The following is a 27073-nucleotide window of genomic DNA, read 5'->3' on the forward strand; positions in this document are numbered from 1 at the left end:
TAAATTAAAAGAACGTTATTTCATGAAATTTCATATATGAAAAACAATATCATATAAACTCACAACAAATATATTTATCATACATATGGAATTTAACATGTTCAAGAGATCACAAGTTCAAATTGTGAATAGAATCTCTTGTAAAATGATAATGTAGTGTACAAACCGACTTCAACTTTATAATTTGATCATAAAGTCGAACTGATCTATGGAGAATGGTTTTTCAAAAGTTTCTTCTTTTTTTTTTTTAAGAGAAAAATGAACCTCAAAAGATGTTTGTTTCCAATTTTATTTTAATTTTTGAAAAAGTTCGAACTCATGAGGTTGATTTCGAAACAATAAAATGCATTATCCAATATTTGACCCCTACTTCTGTGGTAGAATGCATTTTAATCACTACTAGATAATGAATGCTTATTGATTAAAGATTATAGTTTTTATTTGTACTTTTTAAACGTATATTTTGGTGAAAAAATTAACTTGTCACTTCTAAGCAAACGTTGATCACAACCAGCATGATGAAACAAAATTATCTAGGAATCATAGACTACAAAAGACGAGAACTAAAGAAATCACTATAGGAACAGAGTCAAGTTAATTATTTTTTCTTGTATGAACATATATAGTATCAAGAATATACATGGGCAAATATCGAATGTGGCTCCCAACCTCAGCCGCGATTGCGCAGATAATTAGTGCTTACAGTAAACAAAAAAGAAAGAAGAGTTGACTACTTGCAACATGTTAAAGGCAAGTAAATTTCAATTCAACTCTAGGATTAGATTCTGTTACGCATTGCTGGAGCTGAAGAATTAAGGGTTCTTTTGCTAACCAGGGAACGATATCAATCAATTCTGTATTTATATCAAATACTTAAGTATCAGGATGACATGATAATAACCTTGCCCAGTATTATGTGATTCATCCTAAGGAAGGTTAGCTCGCTTTGGAGGTTGCTCTACTGATTCTGTCTCCTGAAAATATAAGTGGGACAGATAAGTTAGTCACCGTTCTAGTTCTAAATAAATCATCTATAGAGGATGTGCTTAAGGACAATGTCTGAAGCAGCTTACACAGAACAGACAAAAAAAAATCAAACCAAACCACTCCGCATAATAATATCTGAAAAACTAATAAGTTTGTCACTGAAAATTTATTATCATGCACTGATCAATAAAAAAGTTAAAGTCATGCAATTGGGTAGTTAGAAATATTGTCACAGCCAGTAACAAAACAATCAAGCTGATGAACTTTTGCACCTTTTATCATAACTAAGAGGTGCCAGTAATTGTTGTTTAAAGAGACTAAACTAAAGTTAGTGTCGCTGCAACTATCCATGTTCACTCTAGGAAGTTTTCCAACCCCATAAATATATGAATGATTTGACAATCCAACGGGAGAGGGATACTAACCTCTTGGGATATTTTTTCATTTTGGGTGTTGGGGATGGGAGGTGGGGTAGGAGAGTTTTGTAGTACCTGTTGAATAGCTTGAGCCCTGGATAAGGTCTTGAGCTGGCAGTTTTCTATGTTTGAGAGCAGCTGCATTACAGTTTTCAGCTGAGGAACACTGCAATCATTAACTTTGACATGAGAGGAGTTGAAAAAAGAGTAGCCAAGACAGCTGAATCCGGAAGAATAATTCTTCCATCTCAAAGGAAGAAACTTCCATTGCAATTATCAAAGTAAGATCACACTAGCATTAAATAAGACTGATAGTTGTTCATCTATTGTCAAGCTTACCCAAAAAAAGAATAAAATCTTGGCTTTATTGATCATAAACTTTAATGGTCAAACTTGTGATAATCTACGCAAGTGAGTAAGTAGTCAAAAGAAAATTCTAAATCGCATCCATCTTCATGCCTAACGTGGAAAAATATCAGGCTATGCAACTCTACAGACTAGAAACACTTAGTGGTAAGAAGAACGCACTCTCTTTTACACATGATCCAAATCTTCCTCCTTTCAATTTCTCTTGCTTTACAAAGAGAGCTGATCAATGTATAATTTCTCATTAGAGCATATCTACCTAGTTCCATACCCTGAAACAACCTTCTTTTTCTGAAGTAAAAGCACGATATACATTTTTGTGGAAGATAACTTTCAGCGTGTAAATGAGATATATGACAAGCATCCCTACGAAAATCTTTCTCGGATCATTTAAGCATTGACGCATTTCAAGTTGCATATCACAAGCTCACTTTGAGAGAAGAAAGTTAATTACAAGGTAATTTCATCAACCATTAGTTCGTAAAACCAAAAATGCGTGAAAGGGCTGACCATTGTAACCCGTTGTCCATATGAGCATCCAATGACGAAATCACCCGAGGCAATTGCTCCAATACCTGCAACGAGCAAATTCAAAGCAATAAAATTAGGATTGGAGCTTCCTCCAGGGTCACCTTAGTTGAAATTCATAAATTATAACTATAGGAAGACCTGCATACCAGCTCAGTATTCTTGATAGTAGATGTCTTGGCAAAAAGACTCTTTGGTAGCTTCATCAGTTCCGCCTGAAGCATATCGAGAAATGTGTCAGCAACACATGAAGTACACGTTAAATCTATAGTGGCCCTAACGCATACTTCCTGTATTTTTTTTTCCCAATATAAAATAACTTACATGTTAATGCTACTAAGTATTTAAACATTCTTAAGCGAGAACCTTGTGCACAAAGCTTTAAAAAAAGACACTCCCTCTATAACCGTCTATAAAAAAGGCATTTAATTGAGCACGGAGTTTACAACAGTAGTTTAACATAAGAAACTATAAAAGTAGTTGATAAGCTAGTTGAGGATTTTGAAGTATTAAAAGCTATAAGTATTTGTGGAATGATATCACACATTAAGGAATGTCTCGAAATGGAAAGAGTGCCACATAAATTAAAATGGACAAGGCAATACAATAGAGATCAAGTATGCATTGATAAATATAGCAAAGGCGGAAGTGATTCGAAAAAAAAAAAACCTAATTAGCAGCTTATTGCCTTGAAGGTCACTCACAATTGCTATTGTTGTTAACAATAGAGACTGAAGCAATTGAAGAAATCTCTTTTTTTGGTTTCCCGCACTACCAATCAATCACACTTCAGCCAAAAACAACTAATAAACCCCAATTGCGAAAAGTGTAATCTTTGTTCTATGTGGAGCTGTATTCAGCATTTCAGGCATACCCACAAAGATAATTTAACTATTAGACGAAATCAAGTACACCAATTACTACAAGAGCATAAGCAAACAACTGGGAAATTAGTTTTAGATGAATTGATCTAGAAAAAAAATTAAGGAAGGAAAGAGAGAAGAGGTGCCTGAGATGGGGAAGACTGAAACATGAGATGGAGGAGATTGGAAGTAGACTGTATAGACTGTGTAATTTGATCAGCCACCATCGTTTTTGCTGTCCCATCTCTGCTACTGCCGCCCTTGACGGTCGACGGCGGCGTTGCCATCAAAATTTTCTCGGTGGGTACAGAGTGTCTGACTCTTGAGTTCGCCTGAATTGTGAATTCACAAAAAAAAAAAAAACAATTTTTTTCCCTTTCCAATTTGTGTTTCTCACGTTTTATGTTTTAAAAAAAAACTTCCCCAAAATGTAACCTAGACTCTCACAAAAAATAAATAAAATAATGCAGGTATTAGTGTCGTGTATTACTGGTTGATACTTTTTTTTCTATCGATGTATATTAGTTATAACACTCTATTATATATTAAGGTGTGTATTGTTAATATCATGTATATCTAGATATTACAAATGTAATAATTTTAATATAATAAAAGATTTAACTGTCTCTCGAAAGGGTTTTTACATTTTTTTCACTATAAAAGTAAAGGATATTTTTGTAAACATTTTTTTATAATGTCATACCTACTATTTTTAATGCATCAAACTAAACAATACATTAAAATAATATATGTATAATTAATGTAAGCATAACTAATACATGTATTACTAATGCAAGCATTATAAATACACTTTATTTTGCATTATTATTATTATTATACACTCTACCAAAACGATACCTTAATGTATCCAAAAAATTTGCCCCAAATAATTCTAATTCACTAAATTGTCTATTTACGGGTTTATACGGATTCAATTTGCTCATAATTTGTATATGTATTAAAAAAATTTATTAAATATAAATTATTATATATTTACTTAAAGCTAGGGGTGAGTGCAGTACTGGATTCTCGACTAACGGGAGTGTTCAATGGAAAATTAAACCAACGCACCAAACGGAAATTCATTTTCTTTTTTGGTTTGGATTAATCTAGTATCCAATTATCCTTTAAGTTGGCAATATTTAGTTTAATTTGATATCTAATTTCACCATCTTTTTACTTTGATCGGTAAAATTTCTTATCTGACGAGATCTTAAATGATGAATTTTCCTACTGTATTATAAGTTTATGGCTTCAAAAGTCAGAAAGTTTATGTTTCATGCTTCAAAGCAGTGATTGACTCTTCCTCTACCAACCTTCCTAGATGACTAGATAGATACCATTTTCTACAGCCAATGCAAAACACAGATATACTCACATCCACATATATAACCATCTTAGCACATGGACACAGGGGATGAGAACCCTGTATCAGACACAAAGAGGAGAAAGGTTGAAGAGGCTGCAGATGCTTGAATAAGAGAAACAGGGGTTGCAAATTGCAATTGTAAAGTAGAATGACGCGCTGTCAGCATCTGATGATAAAGATGCATCTCCAGATAGCACACAATGTTGATATACTTTCACAAAGAGTATCACAGCAACAATAGTGCAATATGAAGTAAACGTTCCAAAGTTCCAAGTTAAGTTGCTGGGCTTGTCACGAAAAGATGAAGCTTACAGTAATTTCCTGAAATTATGTTCATCTTAAAAAGGTATCCCAGCTGCCACATTACACCCCTTGAGGTACAAACCCTTTCTCGGGCCCTGCGTGAATGCAGGATGCTTCATCCTTTCACGCTGATCAAATTACAGATTTAGGAGCATTACTTCCAAGCTATACACAGAAAAACAAGTATATCTGTAGCACAATCCTGCCAAACTTAAGAAAAGCATTCAGGAGTAGCGCATATTATCAGGAGGAGAAAAGCTAGCAGCAGTCTCCAGGATAGCCCCTTGACACTATCTATTAGGGTGCCAGAATAGCTTTCACAATAGGTCAGACTACTAGGAACTGTGTGTTCCCAAACTAATTCAAAAGAATATGCTTAGACTTCCTTTTTCTAGTAGAGGAAGTGGATAAATATGAGGAAGAGGAAATATACAGAATTGTGAAAGAACAATTCCAAGCCCCCAACAAACTGCCAATTCTGACCTGTTGAAGTGCCAATCTCTATCCAGCACTTTTTAGCTCTAAGAAGCCTGCAATTTCTTCCTCAAAATCAACCCCTCGTAGAGGATCAATCCCCTTAGCCCCACCATTTGTAGATAGATGAAGAAAAAAGTCCAGCATATTTGATTTTTTTTTTTAAAACTGGTAATTTTCATATTTTATTTTATTTTTTTTAAAAAAAATTTACACATGCATTTAACTTGAAAAGAAGTTGAAACTTTGTGAATGGGGGAAAATTACTTGAAAAACTTGTCAAAACCATTTTTTCAAACTTAAAACTTTAATGTATACCCAAACGGTTTATTGAATAAAAATTTGTATGGACAAACAGGTGAAGTCTTTCATCTTTTTAAAAAATATGCAGCCATGAGTGCTAAATTTAAATAAAGCAAACACTTTACTCCACAGTACTGAGCATTGGTATTTGGATAGTCTTAAAGATCATTCTTGCAATCTTTGCACATCTGAAACTCCTGTCACTCGTAATAATGAGTCATATTTTTCTCAATGAGCCATCATATATGCACAACATATCAACCATGACAATTATTTGAGAGGGACTTCCCGGCGCGAATCCGGATTTAGTCGGGCTCCAATGTGAATACTGGACACCGGGTGGGAAATTTTAAAAAAAGACAACTACTTGAGAGGGAATTTGGTGCCACGAGGAGATTTATTGCTCAGTAGGGTGGAGATGTACTCATGTAATTAGCTAAGGGATGCTCCAGACAGCTGACCAAGGTTACTTGAGAGTGCAGATGGAGTTAAGCACCTGCCCATTCACAGACCAAGGGAAGGGGAAAGTCGAAAAGGATTAAAAGGAGGAAGCTAGTAGCGGCTAAGGGGAATGAAGTACCACAGAGAGATCATTTTTACCAAAAACAACCTGCTTGAAGTGTCTTTATTGCATTAACATAGTACATATAAGCCAGAAATGGAACTCCTAATCTTCTTTGCTATTGAAATGGCAAGGTGTTACTTTTTGTTGATAGAAACATAAACATGATGAAAGTTTTATGCAAATGATATACTGAATGAGCAAAGAATCAAACCACAGTTATCTCTATTTATTCTTTAAACAAATCATAGTCATCTCTATTAATTACAAAATGAGAAAAGAGATGCCATCTGCATTTCAAAGAGAAATTGCGTAGATGCAAGCTGCAAGGCAAGGAAACATAAATTATAATGTAAGATTGCTTTCCAGTAAGGAATAAGAGAAAATGAAGCTCAATATTTTCTATTGTGTTCCTCATTCTCCGGTCCTATTCTGAAATAGAACTATATTGCAAAGAACAAGTTTCAGTTGAAAAGCAATTGAAATCTATAAACCATTCCAAACACTACGTGAACAATAATTTCCCAGTTAGATAAAGGAATAAAGATAAACTAACATTAGAATGCTCGCGAGGGAGGACCTGAAGCCTTCTCTATAGTCTGGAGAAGTAAAACTTCAAATTCTTCATCAATCTAACCCTCCTTAAGGAGATAAGTATCACACTTACGTTACAGCAAGCTCATTCATATATACATTGCATACTAAGAAAGGAAGTATTATTTGACTATTTACTCGAGGTAATTAGTAGACAGTTCAAACCTCATGATGAAGAAGCAGCCCTAATAGCTTTCTGCAACTCACTCTCAACATCACTTGCTCGATTCCCGTTGGAGGAGTTCTTCTTCACCTCTTTCTTCGGATTCTCTCCCCCACTATTCCTCTTATTCCTCCACTGCTCAAATCCTCCTGAATTCTCAATCACCTGCACACCTACAAACTCTGCCTCACCAACACCCTTCCTACCACCATTCCCCATCTTCATTTCCTCCAACCTATGTTTCATCTCTCTATTCTCTCTCTGCAGCATCTCCAACTCGTTTTTCATCCAAAAGCACATACCTTTCAGCAACTCTGTTTCGCGTGAATTCTTATCCTTCTTCTCCTTCACCTCCTTAACTTCCTCAATTCTCTTAATCCCGATCTTATTCACACTTAAAAACGGCATCCTGCTTCCCAAATCCTTTGGAAAATTCACACCCCAACGACAATCCATCACAACCTTATTAGTCAAAGGCATTTCCGTCTTCGCCATTACAGCAATCCCCTTAAAGACAGAATCTTTCGCATAATCCTCCATCGAGAATTCCTTAAAACTCGATGGCCTCTCCAAAGGAACAAACCCAAATGAATTTCCATCACCATTCTGCTTACCCACGGCAGTAGAACTAGAATTCAGGTCAGAAGTAGTGGTTTTACGAAGCGAAAAGGAACCCAATTGGGGTTTGAAGAGAAGGGTAAAAGTGGGATTTTGATTAGAATTCAAAGGGGAGAAGGTAAAGTTAGCAGAAATGACTAAAGGTGAGTTCTTGGGAGACCCAAAAACCCCAATTCCAGATTTGAGCGTCAGAGTTAAAGGAGGGGCGATTGGGGTGGTGGAGCTGGGAGTGATGGGAGTTGAGGCAGTGGAGTAAGCGAGTTTAAGAGTAGGTCCAGAAGGGAAACTGGTGGCAAGAGAAAGGGAGAGATCAGAAGGGTGATGGGTGGTGGTAGAGAAGCAAGAAAGGAAAGGAAGATTGAAAATGGAAATGGGGATTTTGGCACGGAGGAGAAGTGGGTGTGTTTGTGATTGTTTTTGGTGATTCTGGGTTTGAGAATTCTCTTGGAGTTTCAGTGAGAGCTTCATCGTTTTTCTCTTTGAATGTAAAATGGAAGCTTAACGTTTATGGGGATACTTGCCTTACCAAGATTGTGAAGCAGAGAAGCTCTGGAGAAAAAGCTGAGTCTGAAGATGCTATGTTGACGGGATGTTGATTTGGGCTTTAAACAATGGGCCTAAAGCTAAAGGAAATGGGCCTAAAAAATTTCATGGCAAACAGATTTAAGGAAATAATATTTTATAGGGCAACTTTCACATATAGCAAACAAAAAAATCATATTTGTATAATATAGCAAACTTTGCATAATTGCGCTCCATAGCAAACATAAAAACTGTATAATTCGCTATACATATAAAAGTGTATAATTCGCTGGCCTAAATTGTATAATTCGCTAGCCTAAATTGTATAATTCGCTGGCCTATTTCGCTGCAATTGTATAATTAGTTTTGCATACAGTTGAATCGAATTAAAATGTATCTATATTGCATAATTATAAGTGTATAGCAAGAAGATATATGTTTTTCTCGCTTTATACAAAAACAGAAACACAATATATACACTTCTGTTGTATAAAGCTAGAAAAAATTGTATTTCACTGCAATTGTATAATTCACAATTGTATAATTCTTTGGCCTTTTTCTCTGCAATATTTAAAGTAAAATGTTTGTAAATTATATAATTAAGTGTATAACACGAAGATATACATTTTTGCATGTGTATATACAATTTTCTCTCGCTTTATACAAAACAGAAATTATACACTTCTGTGTATAAAGCGAGAGAGGCGAGAATGGGAGAGTGGCGAGCGAGACTTCTGGGAGAGAGACGCCTGGCAAATTTTTGCCAACGTTTGCTATGGAGCACAATTAAATCAAACCCTAGCTATTCCATTTAATTTAGGTTATTAGTTTGCTATTTTATACAATTTTCCCTATTTTATATCCCTATAGTTATAGTTTATCTAATTACGTTTTATAGGTATAATTTAATTTGTTATGCAATGTTAATTTTGTTTTTTAATAAATTGATACATAATGCTAAATATGGTAATAGAAAATTTACCTAATCCCATGATTCAAGCTAAATATTTTAAATTAAATATTTTTTTTATAAAAGAGTTCTATAACGATACAAACACCATAACAATTATTTTTCTCATACTATTGATGCCAAAATTAAACAAAAAGTAATGGTTAATTAATATTCTTGTCGCCTATAAAGAATTTCTTTCAATTAAATTTCATGTTTTGAACAATAAAAAAGAATATTTTTGATTTTTAAATTGAAATTTTCATATACGAATTTTGGTTGTTTTGAATCTATTAGAATTATTGGTTCAACAAATTAAATGAAATTGTCCGTATGTTAATCAACTTTTATCATTTTGTATATGTGGCATATGTATATATGAATTGTATGTGTCGAAAAGAAAAGGTTGTGATTTGTTTTCATTAACATATTATGATTTATATTTTGTTAAGATATGTATATTTCTTATATTACGTATATATATAAATATATAATAGTGTAAAATTAATTGAAGTAATTGTATAAATATTTTGTTATGTAAATAATTGTAAATCTATAACTCTGTCAATATACAAGTGTTTTGATTTGTACATGTATACTGATCATTTATGAATATGTATAATGCTATGATTTACTTTGATTATATATACAAATGATGATATGTTTACCTTGTATAATGCTTAACATTAGGCCTTCATTCAACCATTCCCAGAAGGCTGTATCTATAACTCTGTCAGTATACAAGTGTTTTGATTTGTATATGTATGTTGATCATTTATGAATATGTATAAATAAGGTTAAATTGATTTCGTATAATGTTATGGTTTACTTTGATTGTATATACAAATAATGATTTGATTTACTTGTGTAATTCTAACATTAGGTCTTCATTCAATCATTTCTAGAAGGTTGTATACAATGATTATTCATCCGCTTCGGACGTTGAAACAGAAAGATGAATCGGTTTGAAATTACTGGACACTTTGACGAACTACTTGAAAAGTATAAAATATTGATATTAATGTATATATCATACAAATATATTTAAAATGAAAAATTGTTAATTACCAGAATCAGATCCAAATGATGTCATGTATAACAAAGTATTGAATCGACATGAACGTCTGTTCTTATTGGTCAGTAATGGTGGTTGGTCATCGACAACTGTTGATTGATCTATTACAATGCTTCTCATAGGATTCAAACTTAACTCAATATGATTCGTTAATTCTGCTTGAGATTCGTTGATAATTTTTTTTAATTTGAATCAACCATAGGTACGATTTGTACTGGGACATAATAGGAAATGGACATAATATATATATATATATATATATATATATACACACACAAAAAATAAATAAAAAACACAATTTAGGTGGTTACGTACAAAAGTGAAACTACAATTAGGAGGGAGAGAGTGAATTTCAAATTAAATGTGAGTGAGTGAATTTAGGAGAAAGTTAGGAAAATAGAAAGAAGACAGATAAACTTTGATTTGAATAAACTTTTATACAACGGAAGAGAAGGGTTGATTAGGTATACAAATAATAGGTTGGTCCCTTATTTAATGGCAAAATTTCTAAAATTGTATTCATTCAAAGTAATTAAATTAAACTTTACCCGCGCTGAATAATAACATAGTAATGTTTGTCATTCCGCATAATACATATGTATGAGAACTTTTGCAAATAACCACTACGATAAATTTAATTATGCTCCATAGCTGTAGTTTGAATATTTACGGGTCGTAGCTACAATTTAAGTTGTCTCGTTTATATAACTTGTGGATTTGTATAATTCAGTTGTTTTTGTATAAATTCAAAATAACAAATTTATATAATTACAAACATCAGAAGTGTAAACAATTATACAAATTCTGAATTATATAAAGTTGTAGAAATTTTGAATTATACAAATGTGTGAGTTATACAAATCTAAAAAGTTGAGCTACGTAATTATAACTAAAAGTAGGTCGTAAATTGAAATTAAGGCAAACTATAGTTATGGTAACTAATAAACTAGAATATGTCTGTTTATACGCGTAAATATCTATATTCATTATAATTTTTAAAATAAGGAGAGAGGCGAGCGAGATTTGTTATATATGTTATTTACACCAGATGCATACTATATACATGTATCTGTATATATCTCGTGTGATTCACATGTATCGAATATCCCGTATACATAAGAGAGTGGTGAATGAATTTGTTATGCATCCCACATATACAAGCTAATCCACTAGAATAAAGTGTGTCTAAACAAATTGCGCCTAGTTTGACCCAATGTATCTCAAGATACATGATTCTAGTTGTATATGAGCATATGTGGACGAACCATCTGATAAGATTGGTAATATTGTAAATTTTAATATAACTAAGAGCATGTTTGACATTGTTGTTGAGAGGTCAGAAACACTTATTTTAAGCGAAAAACACTTTTATTAAAAATAAGACGTTTGACAAATCAGTAAAAGTGATTTTAAATGGAGCCGATAGCACTTTTTCTATTGTTGGGAAGAAGCTAAAAATTTCTGCTTCTTACAAAAGGGAGAAACAGAAACAAAAATGATTTTTTCTCGAACTAAAAAATCATTTTCTATTATACATATTTACCAATATAACTCTTATTAATTAATTAGCATATTTTATAGTTTGATTAAATATCATTTAAGAGTTTTATTTTTTATTTTATATAATAAATTTTATAATTTATTTTACGTTTATATATTAAATATTATTTTATATATTATATATTTTTTTGTAGAATTAGAAAAAGTGTAATAACAATATTTTTACATGATTAAAAAAATAATAATAACAATTAAAGATTTCAGGCTCCCAAAAAAGATATATTATTGATTAAAGATTCAAGAGGCGTCATTTTTGTAAAGTCATAATTGAGTTATTGCACTTTAACTTTTTAAAAAAATTTCAAGATCACTATCATCTTGGACTGGTCTATTTTTAGATTTGCGTAAGAAGTTACAACAAATGTTTGGAAACTAAAAATAAAAGAGTCAATGCGCTTAGCCTCTTATTTTTTATGATTCAAGACTAATATGTTTCTAAATTTTGGCATATATATTAGTTAGAAATTGCTTTTAAATTATTTGGAAAACAAGATAGAAAATGCTTATTGAGGTGAATTTGTATAAGTATAAGATCCCATATTTAATATGATTAATTTAACTACTTCATAGCGAGAGAATACATATAAAAAAAAATTAATATTTAAATAATTTATTAAAAATTAAAATATGACTTAATTCGAATATATAAATGAAATATATTACAAATTTAAGAAGCCTCATTATTGTAAAGTTGACCAATAATAAAGGATCTCATTATTGTAATATTGACCAATAATAAAATATTTTGACCAATTCTACTAACAAAATTTAAAAGAGATACACACAATTCCAAGTATACAAGTTATAGCTATAAATAGATACTCATAGCTATCTCCCCTTCACACATACAATAACCAACTTCATTTCTACTTACAAATCATGCCTCATCATCTACCATCATTCAATCTGATCCGGCTCCACCATCACTATCTCCAATGCCTCAACCACTAATATTCAATAGTACCATTTCCCATTTTGTTGATCAAACACCTAATTGTAGTTGGGGAATAGGGATTTCTGATCATTACGATGTTAAGTTTCCATATTTACAACAACTAAAAAATAATAATGAACATTAATCAAGAACCCGCGTACCTGACTCAAATTATAACAGAAGGAATGAAGTCGGGATAGAGGCTTGCGACAACCACATGAATTTTCCAGGGAAATTCATATGGTTATCATTGGCTTTTATCCCTAATCTCATTCCTTCCGTTAAAATTTGAGCAGACACATAGATAGGGTCTTGGATGTCCTTAATATCTCTTGTTATTGTTCATATGGAAACTAAATGTCAGTGAATGGCCGGAGAGCCCCATCTCCAACTACGAGTGGGGTGTGTGGATTTATGGGGTTTCCTAATATACTTATTTTGAATAAACAGAGTAGCCTATCGATTTAAGCAAGCCCGGCTAGTTTAGGCGCCGCATTCTAGACTTCTAAAAGCGGGTGGTTTTAAGTCCAGAGCCCTATATATTCATACCGAAGTACCTAGTATTAGTATACACTATTGAAACTTTGACGACTCTATTTTGATTGAAATGTATTTTGAATGTAATTGATTAACAAAAGGAGTTGTTTGTACTTTCTGTTAGTATGCTACATGTGTACTGTGTTAGTATGCTACAGTTGTAACTTTTTTTGAATTGTCGAAGTCATAATACTCTATGTTTTTATAAGAGTAATAGCGTGGTAAAGTTTTCGTGCATCGCTTCAAGTAGATTGTATTCATATTCAAACTCATTTAATCAAATTTGACTAGAGAGGATATATTTGTTACAGGAGGAACAAGAGGATAATTGTAAAGAGAAGATCGTCAATCTCAAACAAAGCTAACCCTCAATGAGATCAGACAAATGAAACCAAGCCTGGGCAGTATCTTCCTTTTGGAGCTGGACACAGGTTTTGTCCTGGTGCAGACTTGAAATTTCAGTTCTCCTCCATTATTTTCTCATCAACTACAGGTAAATGTGCATTTGTATTCTTCAAACATCCATGTATACTAATGCAGATAATTGTTGCTAGTTTTACTTCATCCAGAAATACTACTGATTGATTATCGGATGAAAAAGAGCTCTAGCTAGCTTGTCAAGGACTCATGCATGTTTTATCATTTGAAACTGAGATCAACAAAGTGTTCGCGAGATGATAAACGAGACATAGTCAGAGTTTTGACGTGCAGGCTTGAACAGCGTAACACAGAGAGCAAGGTGCAGTATTTTCTAACGATTAGGCATACTGAGAATTGCCTAGCAAGAACTAGGAGGCTGTCTGCAGATAATGAGTGAAGACTGTTGATTCTTGGCTATTGAAAGTCACTGTGGATCGATCATGTACATAACTAAATACATGAATTAACCCTTCTAATGGTCTTTCATTTATACATGATGAAGCAATGATATAGCAGTTTCCCCCACAATTATCTTGAATGCTTCACATGTGTTTTCAGTGAAGATCGATACATCTATGTAACAGAGTGGAAATTGTTTAAGAATGAATCGGAAGATGAAATTAAGAGGACACAGATGGTCTTAATAACAGAAGATTGAATTATAAAACTGCATAGGCAAAGATGCCGGTAATGCTTGAACAATTTTATACATTGACTGGGAAATCTTATAACAATATCAACCTTAAGCACATAACGAGTTAGTCCAAGATGAATTAAGCAGCACTTTAATTCATGTGTTAATGACTATCCTCTTCTTCACAGAATTTTGTGTACTCTTTCGATCCCATCAAAGATTCTAGTTCTGATGGGCTGCTTGGCTTCACTTTAATCATCCATCCATCTTCATATGGGCTCGAATTTATCTTGATAGTACAAAAATGACATTCAACCAGCTAGAAAGTGAAAAGTAACAATTGAACTCTATCAACGAATGAAATTTCTTACCAAGCCGGGCGTTTCAGAAAGCTTTGTGTTGACCTCAACAATCTCGCCAGAGATAGGACAATTAATGTCACTGGTGGCTTTGACACTTTCAACAGCTCCAAAACTGCTTCCTTGGGAAACAGAACCACCAATATCTGGCAAATCCACAAACACAACTTCTCCAAGATGGTCCTGTAGTAAACATTCAAATGTTCGAAAATCATAGATTATCAACATTTCTTATCTGATCTGTTTTGTATACACATTATCCAGGAATTTATTTCTGGTATACGAAATCCAACATTCATCTTTCGTTAAAGTGCATCACAAATACCCATAATTTGTCTCCTTTTTCTTGTATAAATTCATTCATGGACAAGCATAAGTAAACCATAGCTTTTATGGCCAGTATGCCATACATGTATTATTCAATAGATGATTTATTCAGATTAGCATTTAAAAAATGAACGACTCTTTACTTTTTCAACAACTCTTTAATTTCAACTTTCCACGATAAGATATAAAAAATACATATAGTACAAAATTCAAAAAGTCTCTATTACCAGACAAACAAATGGAAACGAACTGAGTAATAGCTTAGATACACCGACAATGGAGAGGAACTTTTACACTCTTAGGTCAACTAAAATGTACTAACAGAAGTATCAGTATTTATTCACATCAGTGTATATAAGCTAAATCGAAAAGGTTTTATAAGCAGAAAACTCACCTGAGCATGATCAGTGATGCCAACTGTGGCCACTGAACCCTCATGCTTCACCCATTCATGTGAAGATGCATACTTCAACCCATCAATTACTGTGAACACAGCATATATATGGAGTAATTAATAAAGGTGAAGAAGAAAATCGCAAATTAGGAATCTCAATAACTCAATTGATTGAGATTCCCCCAATTTTGAAAATAAAAAACTGTGCAAATGAGAGAAGTGAATTACCAGTTGAAAAACATCTGGAGATAGAAAAGGAAGGGGCAATTATATTGTTAGTTGTGGAGATTCTTAGTGCGTTGGCTGTTGAAGAAGCCCACATCCTGAGAGCCATAATTTTTTCTATCTTCACAAATGAAGAATTGAAGAAGAAGAAAGAAAGAAATATTATAGTAGTTGCTTTATCTTGGATGAACGGTGGAAAATACAAGCCTCATCCTAAGAACTCAACTCTCGAACCAAGTGCTTTATATCGCTTCATTTACCATTACCAATTTTTCATTAGCTAAATTAAAAATTGAGCAAACTTGATAATAATAACTAAATTCAGGAAATTTATTTTATTTGGTTAAATTTTAAAAATTGAGTAAATTAATTTAGTTTTTATTTTAATTAAAAATTGATCCAAATCGAACTACGACTTAAAAGAGGTCCACATCTTACTTCAATTTTTGTAATTCAAATTTATCATTTTCTAGATATATTGTTGTTGTTATGAAAGTGGCTAAATTTGTACTTATTGGTTGAATGTTTTTCATATATATAGAAACACTTTTTATTAGAAAAATATTAAAAATTTAAAGAGTTTATATATAATAACAAAAATTGATCGTGATAAGTCATTGTCTTCAAAGCAATTTTAACCTGATAAGGATCTAAATCGTTTGTATCGCTCTCTAATGCTACACAACTACTTTCAAACGTATTCACTTATAGATGAAAGTTTGAAGTTCTCATAGATCAATGGTCAGAATTATAAAGAAGAAGAAGAACAACTTTGAAAAAGAATAGAAGATCTTTTGTATTTTGACAAAGTGAAATCTCAACCTGTATATATATGTACATAGACAAATGATACAGTTTAGATAGTTAAGGTCTTTTAATTTAGAGAAATGTACCTTGATTAACTTTAATTCCGGCAAAGGCCCTGTCTAATTCGGAGAAATATGCACATTAACTAACTTTAATTTTCAAAGACCGAACATGATTAATTTGATCACAAAATAAATGTTTGACTTTGCATTACTACTCAAAATACAAACAATTCCCAACAAAGACAAAAATAAAAATAAAAAATAGGAATGATCTATGGGAAAGAGAAAGGACCATATACTCATGAGTCAATTTTATTTATTTAATTGGCACATAACGAATGAGGCAACAAAAAAAGAACATAATTTAAAATATACACAAATTGTACTCTCGAACTAAACGAATATACAGTGAGATCCCCACAACATATACAATCATCCTTAATTTTACGCAAACAAATTCAAATATTATCAAAGTACTTTGATGGTCATGCACACACCTATATCTCATAAGTTCTTAGAAAAATAACTATTACACTCACGTAGATGACTCAATAAAGCCACTTATAAATGCATTCTCTTAAGAATGAAAGTTTCAAGTCCGCAAAAATCAATTGTTTAAAAAAATAAAGGAGAAGAAGAAAGGATTTCTCTATATTGAAGAGAAACGACAACACGTATACAAAGGTAGATGACAATGTCCGAATAGTAAAGATTTTTAATTTAGGGGAATGTACTTTGATTAACTATAATTTCATAGAACAAACCTAGTTAATAAATCTTGACGGGCCTTAATTTACAGAGAATGAACTTACTTAATTCGAGAATGAATATTTGATTTATATTACCATTCAGTAACTAAAGTAAAAATGACATAAATTTCACATTGTTAAGAGCTAATTACATCATATTCTATATGTTCCCAAATTTCAAAAATTCCTTAAATTATAGAATCTCAGATACATCAAGAAAATCTGTGAATACACAACTCATGGATTGCGAATGATATATTACTTAATGAGAGTAATATGTATCAAAGTTGAGATAAGAATGTAACCGAGCTGCACACGAGAGAGGATATATATGAATTCGATAAGGGTTTTTGTAATTTTTCTAAATGATAATTTTTTTTGAGAAATTATAATAAAATAGTAAAATTTGCGTATTTATATGATTTATCCTTTAAATAAAGTTCAAACACCTTTTACAATGAAAAAGGGCCAATTTTCCTTTCAAATATGAGAAATGGTCGAATTGTACCACTTGAAGATCAGGTTACTTCTCTCACATCTTTATCGTTATCACTTTCTTTAATCAGCATTTTAATATACATATACACTTGAATAAAATCAAAATTTGACATTATATATAGTGTTTTCAAATAATGTAGTACAAAATTGAGTGTTGGAGAATATATATGATGTGGCTGTTTGAACAATAGGGATGACGATAAGGCAGAATGGAGCAAGACAAATTCTTAATGGTGCAAGGCAGAGAAGATTTAAGAGAAAATTATAGTTGACGACTATCTGATTTACAAAATATATATATGTATACAATGCATAGATAGTGTATACTTTATATAAATATACATATATATACCTATAATATACATAAGTATACATACTATATACACATTCAATAAGGTGTTAACATGGTCAAGATTGTTCCACGGGTAAATTTAGCGGATTACTCTCTTACGTGTTCGGTGTTCCTTTTAATGTCTTCGACGATGGGAAAAGAAATAAAACAAAAAAGAGATTGAATATTCTATATATATGTTTGTTATTATGTGATCTTGAATTTTTATAACTTTGACCGCGACCAAGTCCATCAGGAGACTGGTAGTCGTACTAACAGCTTGAAGTCTTGTCTTGAAGGCTTGCCCTTTTTTATTCACTAAATAGTTTATAGATTCATTTAATTAATGTTGTTAAAAATGAATATTAGTATAATAAGAAGACAAAACTTTTGACTAAGAATTTAACGTATGTTTGTATTAAAAATTGGCTTTATAAGATGAATCTGGAGTATTAGTTTACATATTCCAAGCTTGATTTGACACCTTAGCGATTAATTCTTTCATATTTCAAAATAGTTATTTTCAAGGAAACTCAATACGACGATTTTGTTCAAAAGTCACATTTTTACAGCACAGAGTGAGATCTTGAAGATGTTGATGGAATTCATCTGTTAAATTTAAATATATTATTATGCGGTTTCTTATATATAAAAAAAAAAGCACGTCTACGTTGAGTTTTATTCTTCTAGTTTATGCTTTTAGAATTTGCCACTATATTTTATCGAGTCCGAAGCCTAAAGGGTAAAAAATGTTAACAAAAATTCTAAAACGGTATATGAAATTTCTTTTTAACCAAAAGGGCAAAATCGCTCGCGAAGTAGCGATTTTGTCCATTGGAAAAAGCAAAATCGCTGCTATAGCAGCGATTTTGTTAAATTTGATTTTTTTTTAAAAAAATAAAATTAAAACAAAATCGCTCCCGAGGGAGCGATTTTCAATTTTCAAAATTTTTTTTATACCTTTTTAAGTAAGTCGCTGCTTATGCAGCGACATTACCTTAATTTTTTAATTTTTTTTTACTTTTTTTATTTAAAAAAGTTTAAATGAAAAAAATATTTTTTTAAAATTACATTGCTGCAATTTTTAATTATTTCTTTTTTAATTTTTAAAAATTAAATCACTAAAAAAAATTTGATTTAAAATCGCTGCCTTGGCAGCGATTTATTTATTTATTTATTTAAAAAAATAATTAAAAATCATTGCCTTGGCAGCTATTCGATTTAAAAAATTGATTTAAACTTTTTTATAAAAAAAAAACAAAAAAAATTAATTAAAAAAAATTATACACAAGTCGCTGCCTAAGCAGCGACCTGTCAAAAAAATATTTTAAAAAAAAAAGATTTTTATTTTGAAAATCGCTCCCTCGGGAGCGATTTTGTTATAATTTTTTTTTTAAAAAAAAGCAAATTTAACAAATCGCTGCTATAGCAGCGATTTTGCTTTTTCCAGTGGACAAAATCGCTACTTCGAGAGCGATTTTGCCCTTTTGGTTAAAAAGAAATTTCATATACCGTTTTGGAATTTTTGTTAACATTTTTTACCCTTTAGGCTCCGGACTCATATTTTATCGGTATGTATTAGATGATGTGAAAAATAAACCTAATAGGTACTATTGATAAAAGCTTTTAAAAAAAATAAAAATCTAGTAATATTAATTAAACTATAAAAGAAAGTATTATAGTTTGGAAAAAGGTTACAATAACCCAACACAACCTCCAACTAATAATTTGACCACTCACCACCACTTTGATACTTGAGTCTAATTAAATGAGTACTAGAGAAAAAAAAATGCATAAACATGACAGGACAGGACAGAATTAGATAGAATATGATAAGCTTAATAACAAAAGTTTGAAAAAAATTATAAATATGATAAAATATGAACGTTCAAAATCTTAACGGATTAAGATTGTCACCACTAAGTACAACTATATCTAGATTAATAGGGACCATTATATATTTTAAGTCGGACATTACATTGTCAACATTTTGATAAGTTCAGCCATCAAATAATTACTAGGAAAGAAGCGTAATGAACAAAGAAGAGAAAAAATTAAAAATTGAGGTGACATATGGCTAATCTAATGAAATGGGTGGACTAATCAGAAATCCTAATTATCCGGCAGATGCATGTTGAATTGTATAATCATGATTTGATGACTTAATTATCTAGGATAAAGAAGGCTAGTCAAGAATTATATAAAATATATAATCATGATTTTATGACTTGACGAGGACAAAGCAAAAACGCGTTTAATTACATCACATTAATTTGAATCTCCTCATGAAAATTGAATTATAAAGAGTAGAGTTTTGCTTCAGAAGTGCTATCATTTGTTTATCCTTATAATAGTTAAAAGGAGGATGCATATATAGAATTTTGAGACGATATATTCATTATTATAAAATTGTGTATCTAAAATATAAATTTAACTTGTTTGATTTTTAGGTGCTTATTAATGGATTCAATAATTATTTAATATTAATTAAAACGCCAAAAATTCTACCAAACTGCTTAGAGAGGTGTTACTCAATTTCTTAAAAATAAAATAGATATAAAATTAAATTTTTAATCTCACATAGAGAAGTGCATCTAATCATCATCACATTATATGATACTTTGAACGTGAATTCACGATTTCACACACTTATGTTTAAATATTTTATTAGAAATGTGACACCATTATATATAATTTAGGAAGGTAACATGAGTTTACGTGAGTGGTGACTCCAGAATCTCCTTAGATACGCTCTGGTTAAAGCATCCTTTAATTTATTTGGATAACTACTTCTGTTTCTAATTGAAAAAAAATAGTGTTTTGTGGTTCTTCTTGTTCCTGTTCCTGATTATTGCAAATTCCATGAAGACATTAATCCTGAAAATATCAAATGATTTAACACATCAATTTATTCATACTTTATAACTTTGTTTTTCTTTTTCATTTTTTGCATCGATCAACATGTAATTCGATCAGTTGAGGAAAAAGGTAGATATGATCATATGATTTGTTTCTTTATCATTCCCATAATTAATACAGTAGAAGCTTCTCTATGTACGTACAAGGCTGCAGCCTTAATTTCCAATTTATGTGGCTTTTCCAAGAATAACAAGAAAATATTCCTAACTTGCCAAACTCAGTTCTTGTACACTACTTTTCTTCAAATTATGGAACTATAATAATACGTAAACTAACCATTTATTTAACCAGAAGAGTTTACTCTTAATTCTTAACTGAGCTCTAAATGGTTTTTTACTCTCTCTCTTTTCATTTTGCATGGCTCATATATCAAAAACAGATGGAAAAAACAATAAATATAATTCCAAACTATTTGAAATAATATGCAGATACCTTTCGTTGTACTTTGGGGATTACCGTTAATAACTAAAGCATATATATACCCTTTATACTAATGGACATACACATGTCATAATCTTATCCACATGCTCGACGTCGGATCGATAGATAAGATTGTATCACGTGTCCTTCCGTGAGAGTGAAGGGTATATATCACTAGTTTTTGGACATAGGAGCATTAATATCCCAAAAGTATGACGAAAGATATTTGCGATAGTTCAAAAATATTTTTTTCCTTATTCCCAAAATAGATATCTGATTTTTCTCCTTTCACAAATCTAAGAGTATTTTTGTATGCACTTTTTTCACTAGTCTTAATTTAATTTAATAACTATATAAAGTTAAAATAATCAAATTTAAAATTTCAAATATAATTATTAATAAAAACAATTTATTAAAATTATTTTTCAACGCATATATCAAGTAATATAACACAAAAGAAATAGCAAACTAGAGCATAATACGAGTCTAATTTATTTGAAACTAACGCGTATTACGTAATGTGAGTACTACTTTTTTTTTTTTTCAGAAAACAGGCTGAGAACATTTCTGACATGTCTCTCCTATCTTTTTTTTTTTTTTGGTCAGTGTGAAAAGGATTAAAGTAAATAAATCTTACGAGATGACATGATTAATTAATCTCAGAATCTTGCAAAACTCTTTCTTGAGGATAATGAGAGTAGGGGACCATACTATAAAAGGTTACATGATAAAATAACACACAGCCAAAACCATCTGGATGGTACAGATTTCAGATTAAAGCTCCCGCTATATATAGGTTCCGGAGGACTAGAGGGAGGTTAAGATCACAATGATCTCTTATATAAAGTTTTACAATATATTTTCGTAAGAAATTATATTTACATTTTAAATTTATAACATTACAATCACATCGTAATAATTTTATAAGTTGCATCACATTTTTTTCATTTCTTAGCAACTGCAACATCTCAACTTTGTATAATTAATATCAAAACCTTAGTCTACCTTTTCAGCCCGTGTACACACAGGACTTGTTTGATTGTCGAATAAGGATAATAATTCTAGACTAATATATAAAATTTTATTAGATATTCTATCATTTCTATTAAAATGATAATATATATTAATTATTTCATAATGTCATGAGATATTCTTTCCCATCATTCCATCCTTCCAACCAAATGACTGGCCCTTTACAATAGGATTACACTTGCATACAATTAGAGCGTAAATTTTCTTTCACACTATGATTTTGTATTTTACCATTTTGTTATATGTAAATGACCTTATTTATTAGCTTGACTACTAATCTCACATCTTACTCACAGTTTGAATAAATTTGCAAGTTATTGGATTCACGTAAATTTGTGCTTCCTCCTGAAATTATATATAGTGATATTTTTTTTAATATTTTATTAAATATAAATGTACAAATTCATACTCGAAGAATGCGACGATGATTGGGTGCACCTCTCGCTTAGAAATACACTTTTGACATTTTAATTAATTAAGCATTTCAATGTTGAACTTATAATTTTAAAATTTTAAAACTATTTTCAATGATAAAAATCTAAATATCAACCGATAAGATCTATATTTTCTTAATATTACACCAATTATATTGAAATCCTGAATATGCCTCCGTATATGTAGAGTTATTCTATACATTCACTACGTAGAAGCTAAATTCCTTTTTTGTTAATATAATTTTTAGGTGTGAGCTTGCAATATAATATAATCTCTATTTACCTTCAAAGTGTTACTTATTTTATTTTTCTTGAGATTGCTATACAAAATGAATTGAGTAGCTCTCTGTTCATAAAAAAACAGTTGTTGTGCAAGTTACTTCTAGAAACTGCTTGCATGATTATTTGTAAGTTACTTAAACAACTGCTTGCACAACTACTTGTAAGCTGCTTGCAAAGGCTTTATAAGCTACTTAAGGAAATTAGTTGCAGGCCATTTGTTTGTAAGCTTCTTCAACAAGATATGCTGTCATATAATACTAGTAATAAAATAAAAAGTAAATTGATATAATCAGAATACTAGTTTCCACTTTGGTCACCGCACCATATTTTGTATTGTATTGTTTTAATAAATTCATAATATAATGTTACGTATATTTAGATGATAAATTTATCAGAAATTATAAAATACTAGATAGAGCTATTATAAAAAAATAATATAAATATTAAAATAAAATTATTAAATAATAATTAAAAATAAAATAAAAATAATATTAAAATAATATTAAATCTATTTTTATTATTATTTAACAATAAATTTAAATAATACGATAAAATAAAATTTAAATATAGAAACTTTGGTGCAAGCAGCATTTCTTTTGGAAGACTGGGCCATAGGATGAAAAAATTGAGTCCCCATTAAATCAACCAAAAAGTGGTTTTGTCCGACTCATGATGATGTGGATGGAAAGACTCTTGACCAAAGTATATGGATGAATACTTTATAGGTTAATTCGGATTTAAGCTTTACCAGTTTAATTTGTAAATTTTTTAATATTGAATTCATTATACTTTTTAAAATATGTATAGGTTCATAGGTACCTGCTAATTATTGGAACTTTACTGTACTTTAACTTTTTTTACAGATAAATTGATGTTTCGCATGAGATATGCAAATAAATTTGAGTCCACACTAAATCTTTATTTAATTTTATTTGTTATTTTCTTCTTTTATTTTAGTGTAGAAAAGAACATAATTTTATTATAATTAGAAATAATTTAATTTTAAAATTTCTCTTTCATTTTAGTCAAATGAGTATCACATGAACATTAAAAGATTGTTTTGGAACATCAGTTTCAAAAGAGTTTTTTTTAAAAAAAAATATCATGTCAAGTTAAACTGTGTCATATAAAATGAGAAGAAAAGAATAGTAAACTTGATTTTTCATATTCTGAATCAAGACAAACACAAATTAACTGATTTTAGTGTGAATCTGGTTCTGATTTTGGTGGGGGTAAGCCTACAAGCTACATATCTTTCGGTTTTCATATTATTATTTTTTTGCAACTTTTTGTTTCTCCATAGCCTATAAAAGCTCATTGATCCTATTCTTTTTTTACTCTACAAAAACTTCTCATCCTCTTCGTATGGACTCTTTAGCTGGCCTCTATTTTTAGACTCTGATCACTCAAATTTAGCAACTTCTCAACTATTTAGAATTGATAGTACTAGAAAAAAAAAACAACCTTTTTTTCATGTTTTGACAAACCATATAGTGACATTTTGTGCCTTGTGGGATAAGGCAGTTTTGAACCTTTATTTTTTTTCCTGGAAGATGATTGAATTGTTCCAGGGATATTGCATCTTATGTGAACTTACAAAATTCAGTGTAGCTAAAAGTTTTTATTTTTGGATATTTCAAATTTTCAATAGGTACAGTTTGAACATTTAGCTAAATTTCATATTGTAATTTGTGTGTAGTTATAGCAGTTGGAAAAATATTTACTTATATGGCAGGAATATCGTTACCTCCCGGATTTCGTTTCCATCCAACTGATCAGGAATTGGTTGGATATTACCTGAAAAGAAAAACTGATGAACTTGAAATTGAGTTGGAAGTTATTCCAGTAATAGATCTGTACAAATTTGACCCATGGGACCTTCCAGGTATACATTCTTGATCACCTCTTTCTCTTGAAAAAACTTATCTAAGCATTGACAAATATATACTCTGCGAATTGCACTCACATAGATTGCATTAGGGTAGACTGTCTACATCATATTCGCATATTAGGGTAAAACTGGGATGTTTTGTGCACCGGGCTGTCTTTTCGTGGTGGAATGTCATTGCCTTCATGTATGATATTTTCATTTGATAGGTTATGTTGTTGGAGCAAAAAGCTAAGAAATAGTGCTTTTTGCTGTTTTCATGACAATTTGAACTGAAAAATGAGTTTTTACTTTATAGCTTATCTAATCTTTTTGTCTTGTCGCAAGATGGAGTGCTCTGTGGGGTATCTCTATTTTCACACACATGCCCTAACCACATATCAAAAAGAAAGAAAAAAACATGTCTAAAAGCATCTGGTTTGGTTCATTCTTCTTGCTTATTCTGAACTTAGTATTTTGGGATATTGATAATAATCATATCTTTGAGATGCAGAGAAATCTTTCTTGCCAAAACGTGATATGGAATGGTACTTCTTCTGCTCTCGGGACAAGAAGTACCCGAATGGCTCGCGAACAAATCGAGCCACTAATTCTGGATACTGGAAAGCCACAGGGAAAGACAAGAAAGTTGTATGTAAGTCTGCAGTTGTAGGATACAGGAAGACACTAGTTTTTTACCGCGGAAGAGCTCCTCTAGGGGATAGAACTGATTGGGTAATGCATGAATATCGTCTCTGTGATGATGTTTCACAAGGCACTCCTAGTTTCCAGGTTATTGACAAATCTCAACATGAAGTTTTACAAACAAAAAAACAAAACATGAGCATAATATAAGTACTATTTAAATTTCTTCAGGGGCCTTTTGCTCTTTGTCGTGTCATCAAGAGAAAGGACAACATTCCATCGAAGACAAGTGATGTTCATGGAGGTACAGTTTTCAAACAAGTTGAATGCAGTTCAAGCATAGAAGGTTTTACCTCAACGGTAGCCTTAAATGAACCCCTTCTACTTTCTAATGACATGCCAACTCCATCTACATACATGTCCGGTAACAGCAACTATTCAACTCCTACTAATTCTCCTTATAAGATAACACAAATAGAGGACTATGACTCTGCAAACCTCTGGATGCCTCAGAATAAGGTTCTTGATCCTTCAAAGGTATTGATGTTGTTCCTTTTTCTATGCATTTCTTCATGTTTTTTCTATGAACTTCATACTAATATCTTGGTGGCTGTATATAGGAATGTCCTCAAGGAAGAAGTATATCTGGAAACTATCCCCATATGTTCTCAAACTCAACTTCATGGCAGCCAAGTGATCAGTATGACTTCACATCAAGTTCATCTTTCCCGAATTTTAGAGGGGAAGTTGAACTTTCTGGTGATCTCAGTGGCTATGGCAATGTATCTCCCTTCTCAGTCGACGGAAGCTGCATGGAGTTCTATGGAAGTGGGGAGATTTCATATAAAGGTTATAACCAGAACGACTTATTGGGCAATCCATATCTCTTCTGATGAACATTGCGGTGTAGGATTTTGGGAAATTTTAATGGTGTATGGTCACAGGAAGATAATGTAAGTAGTTGATGTAAGAATCTACTAAGAATAGGTAAATGCAACTAAATATGCTACTGAAATAATCTGAAGTTGTTCTCTGAGACTACAGCTTTTTAATGTCTGTCTTAAAGAGTCATTTGATCTTATTACATCACCTTCGAGTTTAGTTTCCTAAGTTCAAATCTAGCTGATGTTTTGTCATTGAAGTATGAGATACCAAGTGATGATCGTTTTTTAATGATCTCACAGAAAAATGGTAAAGTTAGTAGCTGAATCTCTTGGATAGAATTAAGCCTCCATTAACTTCCGATATGTATCATTGTTCTCATTCTGATCAGTTTCCATGTATAAATTTGTCATCAAGAAACAATATTATGGGAAGTACTGATGTTCATCAGCAGAACTTCCTCTATATCATCTATTGATTCATCCCTTTGGCAACTATTGGTTGCATTATTCATAGCTATTGAAGTGTTTAAACATATGTGATCAAGATTTAAGGGAAAAAACATCATTTGAGGCTCTAAAAGGGTGAGTTGCCTGCTTATAACTGGATAACTAGCTAACCAAATCCACCCTGAGATTCAACTGCCCAATTTGCTAAATTTTAGTTTGATAATGGCCTTGATAGCATCACTTGTACTCATAGATATATGGATGAGATGCAAAT

At 31.3% G+C, this 27073-nt stretch overlaps 4 protein-coding genes across 4 annotated transcripts; 1 reads left to right on the forward strand and 3 right to left on the reverse strand.

Annotated features, from left to right (window-relative positions):
* Window positions 1-576: 576 nt before the first annotated feature.
* LOC101245663 (tobamovirus multiplication protein 2B) lies at window positions 577-7069 on the reverse strand. The gene is made up of 6 exons (XM_004241928.5): window positions 6931-7069; window positions 3307-4960; window positions 2447-2512; window positions 2280-2344; window positions 1479-1569; window positions 577-974 (listed from the first exon to the last, which is right to left on the reverse strand). The coding sequence occupies exons 2-6, from the start codon at window positions 3445-3447 to the stop codon at window positions 927-929; spliced, it is 411 nt and encodes a 136-aa protein (XP_004241976.1). The 5' UTR covers window positions 3448-4960; window positions 6931-7069; the 3' UTR covers window positions 577-926.
* LOC101245175 (uncharacterized) lies at window positions 6634-8014 on the reverse strand. Its single transcript, XM_069298765.1, has one exon. It carries the CDS (start codon window positions 8012-8014, stop codon window positions 6932-6934), a length of 1083 nt encoding a protein of 360 aa, XP_069154866.1. The 3' UTR covers window positions 6634-6931.
* Window positions 8015-14175: 6161 nt separating this feature from the next.
* Window positions 14176-15764, reverse strand: LOC101244882 (glycine cleavage system H protein, mitochondrial). The gene is made up of 4 exons (XM_004241925.4): window positions 15486-15764; window positions 15258-15346; window positions 14549-14719; window positions 14176-14466 (listed from the first exon to the last, which is right to left on the reverse strand). The coding sequence occupies exons 1-4, from the start codon at window positions 15589-15591 to the stop codon at window positions 14341-14343; spliced, it is 492 nt and encodes a 163-aa protein (XP_004241973.1). The 5' UTR covers window positions 15592-15764; the 3' UTR covers window positions 14176-14340.
* Window positions 15765-21800: 6036 nt separating this feature from the next.
* Window positions 21801-26820, forward strand: LOC101244385 (NAC domain-containing protein 71). Its single transcript, XM_004241924.5, has 4 exons — window positions 21801-24841; window positions 25338-25615; window positions 25700-26005; window positions 26089-26820. Exons 1-4 carry the CDS (start codon window positions 24685-24687, stop codon window positions 26359-26361), a joined length of 1014 nt encoding a protein of 337 aa, XP_004241972.1. The 5' UTR covers window positions 21801-24684; the 3' UTR covers window positions 26362-26820.
* Window positions 26821-27073: the final 253 nt, after the last annotated feature.

Source organism: Solanum lycopersicum, chromosome 6, assembly GCF_036512215.1.
Source record: "Solanum lycopersicum chromosome 6, SLM_r2.1".
Taxonomy (NCBI): Eukaryota; Viridiplantae; Streptophyta; class Magnoliopsida; order Solanales; family Solanaceae; genus Solanum; species Solanum lycopersicum.